The following is an 8,149-nucleotide window of genomic DNA, read 5'->3' on the forward strand; positions in this document are numbered from 1 at the left end:
AGAAAATCTTACATATCATGTAATTTAATTCTTATATGTGTGAAGTATCTTTTTGGATTATTGACATTTACAGATATTAGGATATGCATTCCAAGTAAATATTATGGATCTTCTTACTTATATGAAGGAATACAATTTAAGATATTTGTTTATTAAATACAATTTATGATACTCATGATTTCATTAATGTTACTATCTCATTAAAATTTATTTAAAATTTATTTAACGTTGAGTATATTTTCATTCAATAGTTCCATCGGAAGTCTCAAAATTATTATATGTATTAAAAAGAAAACAGAAGTGGAGACAAAATCCGTCGAGAGTGTGAGTAGGTGATATGGTAAAAAACTGGGAGGATAGCGTTAAATATCTCGGTACCACGCTGGACAAACGATTCACATGGCTTAAACATGTTCAACTGCAAAGAACTAACTGTGCCAAAATTCTTCATCACCTCCAACCGCTATTCAGAAATTAAAATCTTAATGCAGGAAGCAGGAAACTGATATATAACCAAATAATTCGTCCGTCACTTCTATATGGTTTTGCAACGTTTAGTAAAGCTTCAAACACTACTATTCGCCAGCTAGAAATCGCACAAAGTCAGGCTCTGAGAAGACTTTTCAAAGTACCATGATACATAAGGACGAATGACATCCTCAGGGACCTCAAGATTGATCTTATCAAAAAATACATAAAGGATAGAGCCCTGAAATTATTTACGAAATCTAACAGACTTACCAACACCGCGTTATCAAATCTCAAAATGGTTACAGGCTCCTCGGTGAGGTATGTAGATCTGAGGTCAATTATTGCTTAATCTGATGAAGTGATAAACATTAATCAAGTCAAGGCGTGAAAAGTGGTTTTGAAAATACATCGAGTTAAGAAAGAGTAAAAGTGCTCAAGTGAACTTCAACATAATAATAAAAAGAGAACTGAAGGGTACTTTTTTATTTGTATGAATAAAAGGGAAAAAAGTTGTTGGAGGGCGACTTCAATACTTTCGAATATTTTTGATATAAAAATGAAGCAAAATCACATAAATTTTTTAAATTATTCCAGTATTTTAAGAACAAATATATTTCACGTAATATTAGTAATAAAATCAATAAACCTAAACGATGCTGTCAATGTAAACTGCCATTGAGCTATTTTACTGAGTAGAGTGGATTGTCTTCAATTGAATGCTTCTTTAGATAATGAAAAAGGAATTGTTCGGGGTTTCACAAGATAAATGGAAACTAAAAAACTGCTCATGGATCAAAGCTCATGGATAACAAAACGACGTGAAAGTGCATATTATTATCTCATCACTTGGCTATAGAAGGCGAACAGATAAACCAAGTCACTCAGTTTAAAATCGTCGTGTTGTCGAATCGTTAATTGAATATTCTCGGAAAATTGTTTACAATAAATTATAATTTAATTACAATAAGTTATATATATTCAAACTGATTCTTTAATCTTTAAATATCTGATCTTTTATTATATATATACTTGCGTACTTAATTTCTTTCCTATCATATAGACCTTCCACTTGGAATCTAACTTAAGTGATTAGGAGGTGCCTTCAGATTTTCAGCAGTAGATATCTCTTTCACTTTATGGAATCTTTGGCTTTATTCACTTTCCTGAGCTCATTATATACTGGTATTAATCTCTCGACGGCCTTTCTTCTGGGTCATTGTGTAATAGACATGCATGCTTTTTGCTCTTTACGAACACTTACGTAAAGATTAAACTCTTTGAATGACTTCTGTTTTGAGGAATGAACAAAGCTGGTTATATTCGATTTAAAAAAATATGGAGCTTACTTATACCAACCCGATGGTTTAGTAAATGTAGTTGGGGAGCTGAGAAAAAATACATTGCACCGCAAATACTAAATCATTTCACAAATTCTTAAATTGTATTCTCCATATAATACCACTTATTATTGAATTGCTTATGCTTGGTGTTATTTATTTACCTAAAACCCTAAATTGGCAATGAATGAAATCAATGGCAATTATTAGCGACTAGTGCCTCATGACTTTATTACGTTATTTAATAACTATTATAATAATTTTTCAGAAAACGTAATTGATTACCCTTTCAAAGGACAACAATAGTCAAGGTTAATAAAGTCAATTATAAATTAATGCGTCAAAACGCTTGTAATTGGTTATGTAAAGGATATTAAAATTTTAGAACAAATTAGCTCAATTAACTAAAAATTGTTTAACAAACTTTAATTGCATTTTAATTATTTTTTTACCATTGAGGGTAAGCCGCAATCTTTAATTTTTAAGGGTCACTAAGTATTTCTAACAAATGGAAGCATTCCTTTAGACTATATGTGTATGAAGCTGCTATTGACTTTTATATAGATTAATTTATTTTAAGATGAATACATATTCGATTTGGTATAAAACAATTATAGTTGTGATACCTTTAATTAATCATGGAAGTTAATAAAAGATTCAAGATGTTTCAATTGTCATTCTGTGTTGAAATGACAAAAATATATAATATAAATAAAATAAAATAAAAAAATAATATGAAAATTAAATATAAACATAAAAGATAATTAGATAAAAATCTATTTATATAAATATCATTATTTATATATCTATACGGCTTATGGTATGTTCCTTTAATTCTAAAAAAATTAAAATTTCCGGGAAACAAGCAATTAAAGTGGTTTCAAATGAATTTATTGCATTTTAATAGATATTAGCCAATATAGAAATATATACCTTAATAGTTTTGTGAAAAAAAATAAATTGTTGCTAAAGTCCAAATGTGCTAAAATGCGCTTTTAAAGATATTAAATAATTTACAATCTGATGAAAAGTTTTTTTAATCGCTTATTGATATGGAAGTCCAAACTTCGTAACTAATTTTAAACAATTTTCACATTCCTGCATTATTTAAAGATATTGCGAAACACAACAGAAGTCGTTGCATAACCAAATCCAATGGCAAGTATAAAAAGTACTTATCCTTTTGAAGCGTAGCAGTTTTCATGCGGGTATACTTTGTTAACTACGTGACTCTGAAGGCAAAAATTTTCTGTAGAAAATAATAAAAATTTTATTAGTAAAATGTTTTTGAAGTTACTAAAGCGTTCTGCTTCATTGGACGATTACTTTTACTGTGTGCCTCGACTGTGCTTGGGTGCCATGGGTTATTGGCCAAGTGCAGTTAGGTCCTTAAGTGCCAATTTGTGGGCAACTACAAATTTCATAGTACTTTTTATTGGTGTTTTCACAGAGTTACATGCTGGCTTCACTGCGTTGAAATATGATATCGAGCTAGGATTAGACACGCTCTGTCCAGCAGGTACTTCAGCTGTAACTTTGCTAAAAATGTACTTAATATATTGGCATCGAAATGACTTGCAACTTACAGTTGAACGTTTACATTATTTACTATACCATACCAACAAAGGTACTAGAACAAATATCCAAGTCAGATGAAATATAACATAACAGTGAAATTTTTTATCTTATTTTATTTATTTTTATATTTTTTATTATGGCGTGCCAACAGCTAAGCTGACAACCAACAAAAGGAATATCATGGGAGCTTCAAGTCGTTTGGCAACTGGACTGGGGCTTACTACTTTTGGCATGGGCTTGCTTACTTCAACTACATACAATTTAAAACCACTTTTTGAGGCGTGGATTTCACATAGACATGGCAGCCGTTTTGTATGGAGGACACCTTTTAATATGACGTCAGTTTTTCATTGTCTGAATTTTTACTGAAGCTAAATTTTAATTTTCTACAAAATCTTACTAATTTATTATTTAGATTACCAGCGGGTCTTCTAAAGTTTCCGTACTTTCCGCTATCATATATATTTACTGCTTATACTGCTTATGTTACCGTGTTTATGTTCTCAGGTTGCGATTCTTTTTATTATGAGTCCTGCTCCAACTTCGCCTTGTTACTTAAAATATTACAAGAAGATATTAAAATGGTATTCGACGGACTTAAATGTAAGTACGGATACTAGATGTTTGAAATTTAATTAATCATATATTTTTAATACTTTTGCTTAATAAATACTCAGCAAAAGTAGTATCTACGGCAGTTGAGGCTGAACGACTTGAAGAAGAATTATTTAAGATTATCAAACGACAAAATGAGATAATGGAAATTACAACTTTATTTCGAAATTGTTATATAACAATGACGTTAGCGCATTTTGTTTCCGCCAGCATGGTTATTGGTGCAAGTCTCTTCGATGTGCTATCCGTAAGTCCAATTTTTTATATGTATAAAAAATAATTTAAAAATTTTTCTTAGTATAGCTTTTGAAAATATTTTTTAAGATACCTTTTAAAAAATATTTTTTAAGATATCTTGAACTCACATAGTTGAAGTATTAAAATTAAAATGTTTAGATTCACTTCTCTTTGTTAGTCACAATACACCAATTTGTTTGATGACAGATCATATGACCTATAAGAAATGTTCGCTAGGGTACTAAACATTTTTTTTTCTTAAAACAATGACTAACTGAAGTGATTGCTACTTTTGAAATTTATGAAATTATGTAGACATAATGACCTTTCACCTGGTATGATATAATGGTATAAGCCACCATTGAGTAGAAAATAAAATTGAACTTCTATCATAAATGTTTTTTTAATATATACTTTATCAATACAAAATGATCTTGCCACAAAATATCAACTGTATGTGTCAGCAGTTCTTCCCAACTATTGTCTCCGTTCCAAATCAAAATTTGATCTACAGGGGTATATAACTACTGCTCTATGATTTAATATTTTTTAATCCAACATTTTTTTATTTGCAGATACTAATAGTTTTATATTATATTATATTTATATACAAATATTTTTCTGTTTTTCACAAAACTTCACAAAGTTCTCTGGAGTAGGTAGATTCGTTTATATAGCCTACACAATTGCTGCATTATCACAGTTGTTCATATACTGCTATGGTGGAACAATTGTAGCAGAAAATGTAAGTTTATATACATAAAATATGAATGAAGTTATAATTAAAATACAGTTGAATAATTTTTGTCTTTCGATTTGTAGAGCACTCAAATAGGCACTACTATATTTTGTAGTGATTGGCATCTTTGTAATCCGAAAAATCGTCGCTTGTTATCACTAATGATACTGCGATCGCAACGTCCAATAACAATGGCAGTACCCTTCTTTAATCCATCGCTTGTTACATTCGCATCGGTTGGTCACATTCATATATCCCGCACATATCATTTAAAAACTATAAAATATCACATTTTAGATATTACAAGCAGCAGGATCTATTATTGCTTTGGCTTCATCATTTCAATAAACAAATAATATTCTTAATATTATAATAATATTCTTATATTGTCACATATTACACATTACATATTTGTTAATAGTTATTTTGATGAGTACAATATTATAACAAATATATGAAAATATAATAATAATAATTATTACTTTAGATTAGTCTAAATTAGATTAACAACAGGGAATTATGCTCCCTATGGACCAAGTTAGGTAAGTTTAGGCTAGATTAACGCGAACTGCGCGTAGAGGTTCAAGGGCATCCATTACATGAAATGTTATATCATTCAATTAAATATTTTTGGTTAATATTTAAATATGTCTGGTTTTCCCAGATATTGAAACCGCATGGTATATAGGCAGAAACAAAAGCACAGAAAGTGATTGATAAATTTCACCTACTCTTTATTGTAATTCCTGCAGATTCTACTTGTTGGAATGTACCAATGTCGAAGATTTGGTAGCACCAGCTCCTGTAAATACTTCAGCCGGTAAGTACACTGAGTTTATTGGAACTTAGAATATCTATTGTTTCTCTTATCTAAGCCATTAGGTCTTAGCAGATTAGTCCTAGTGGAGCAGAATCATTGATTTAAAAAAATTTTATTACTAAATCGAACGTTATTTGAATAAAATACTTTCAACAATTCGAACTGACAAACAAAAATGGTTTCATCAAATAGTTCCTAATATTAGTTAGAGCTTTTGTCCTGCTGTAATCTAACTGGACCGAAACCAAAGTGTAACAAAAAAATATGACTAGAAGTGTTTTTCCCTTTTAAACGAATCTGACATTTTGCCACTGCGCACATATGCATAAGTGCTCAGAAACTAGGAATATAAAAGTTACAGAGATGCAAGATCAATCCCAAAAGCCTAAAACTTATCCGAACAGGTTTCTTACATTTTTTACAAGAGTCTTAAATGAACATACCGCCGTTAGTCACAACAATTTCACAGATCAAATCACAGGAAACATGTATAAGATATTTAACTAATTATTTCCCCCCCCATTTCCCCTATAACAATTGACACTAAATCGCATACAAAAAAAAAGTTAAAGACAGAACCAACAAAGAACTTCATTAAATTTATTTACACTTAACTTTGTATTTGCAGGGTAATCTTATAAAACAAATTTTTAGCTAATGAGAATTATAAATTTTTTAAATGTACATTGAGTATATTGTTGGTGTCCATCAGCTGCAAATTTTCGTTTTTCTACGATTACCGAAAAGCGAATATAATATACATATCTCCATACAACTTTTATTGAACCAGAAGAGATCTACTATTATTTACTGATAAATAATACCACATGACCAGGAATCAGGAATATTTGCGTTTTTACCTTAAACCATTTACAAACTGAACTGATTGTCACAAAAAAATTAGTTACATCTCAATTCACATCGCAAATGTCGTGAAAAGTGTATTAGAAATTTTTTTTTCTGAAAATAAATGAACACATTTAAATTAATCATAAGATTTTAAAAAATAAATAATAATTATATTAATTATTTTTCATTGTAATTTTAATAACAAATAAAATTTTATATCAAAATAATCACTCCTCAAAACTCCAAAAATTAAAGAACAACTTCTATCCACTTGCGCCAACAAACTGAATATCTAATAAATAAATTTACTTTTATGACTCTCTTCATATATGTCATATGGAATTAATATGTAGATATACCTACAAAGTATCTAATATTTCTAATAAATTTACAATCAAAAGCATGAGAGTACCTAAAACCATGTCAATATGTCATAGTATTGTGCACGCATATGCTGAGTGAGTCAATAGGGTGTATGTCAGGTTACTTAGTCAAACACAATAAATTGGTAAAAATAATTATGTTAATTAACTCTTATAAATTTTATATTATTGTGTTATAATGATTATTTATTAACCTTCATTACATCTAATGTGCCCACAAATTAAATTTTATTGAGTTGTTAGGAGAAATATTCGTGGAAATAAAATATTTTTTCTACATATAATATGTGCCACTTAATAAGCCATAAGATCTCTTAAACACTTAATTATTTAGATAAAAATTAATTTTTTGATTTATTTAACAATAACAATTTATTCAGAATGCTCTTAAATATTCTTTATGAGATGTACTTAAAAGGCAGTATTAAACTTAACCACATAAAAACATTTTTATAAAAAATAACCCTAAAAATTCTAATGAAAATACTCATATATCTTGCGTATCTGTGTAATGCAATAAAGTCAAATGCATATCATTATAAAATTATGCCACCAAAACATTGTAAAACACATGTTCTCGTTAAGGGATTTTAAAAAAAGTCAGCAAAGTAAACATTTCCCGATATGGTAAAAGGAACCAATGAACCGCAACGCTTGTTCCCAGACCGTAAAAAATGTTTATAATGGTTTTATGAAAATTTTTAACAGTGAAGTACAAAATAACTTTTCACATTAGCTACTTTTGGGCGCATACCCCTCTGCATATCCTTTGCATATCCTACTTTCTATAGCTCAATTTAAATACAAGCATAACTTTAACTTAAAATGATAAATTTTTCACATCTTCTAAAGCAACACTGCAGACAGAAATTCTATATATTTTATTATATTTACTTCAAACAACGCTTGCTGGCGCCTAGAAGTATGTTACTGTAAATAAAACATGGTATTTTTTTTTTAATATGTACATGTTGACTTTGTCATTCTAGGGAACATATTTCTTTTTATTTATTTTATTTTTTTTATTTAAAATATTTACTTAGGTGTAATTTTGTACTCTTCTTTTTTTTTTTAATATCCAAAATTCGTTCGGAAGTTATTTCCTAAGTGACAACAACGA

At 29.1% G+C, this 8,149-nt stretch overlaps 1 protein-coding gene across 1 annotated transcript; it reads left to right on the top strand.

Annotated features, from left to right (window-relative positions):
• The first annotated feature begins 3,089 nt into the window (after positions 1-3,089).
• On the top strand, positions 3,090-5,325 carry LOC119673982 (odorant receptor 10a-like). Its single transcript, XM_038085105.1, has 7 exons — positions 3,090-3,435; positions 3,538-3,724; positions 3,802-3,989; positions 4,064-4,248; positions 4,885-4,983; positions 5,061-5,213; positions 5,275-5,325. The coding sequence occupies exons 1-7, from the start codon at positions 3,090-3,092 to the stop codon at positions 5,323-5,325; spliced, it is 1,209 nt and encodes a 402-aa protein (XP_037941033.1).
• The last annotated feature ends 2,824 nt before the right edge of the window (positions 5,326-8,149 follow it).

The sequence above is a fragment of the Teleopsis dalmanni genome, chromosome 2 (assembly GCF_002237135.1).
Source record: "Teleopsis dalmanni isolate 2A chromosome 2, ASM223713v2, whole genome shotgun sequence".
Classification (NCBI taxonomy): Eukaryota; Metazoa; Arthropoda; class Insecta; order Diptera; family Diopsidae; genus Teleopsis; species Teleopsis dalmanni.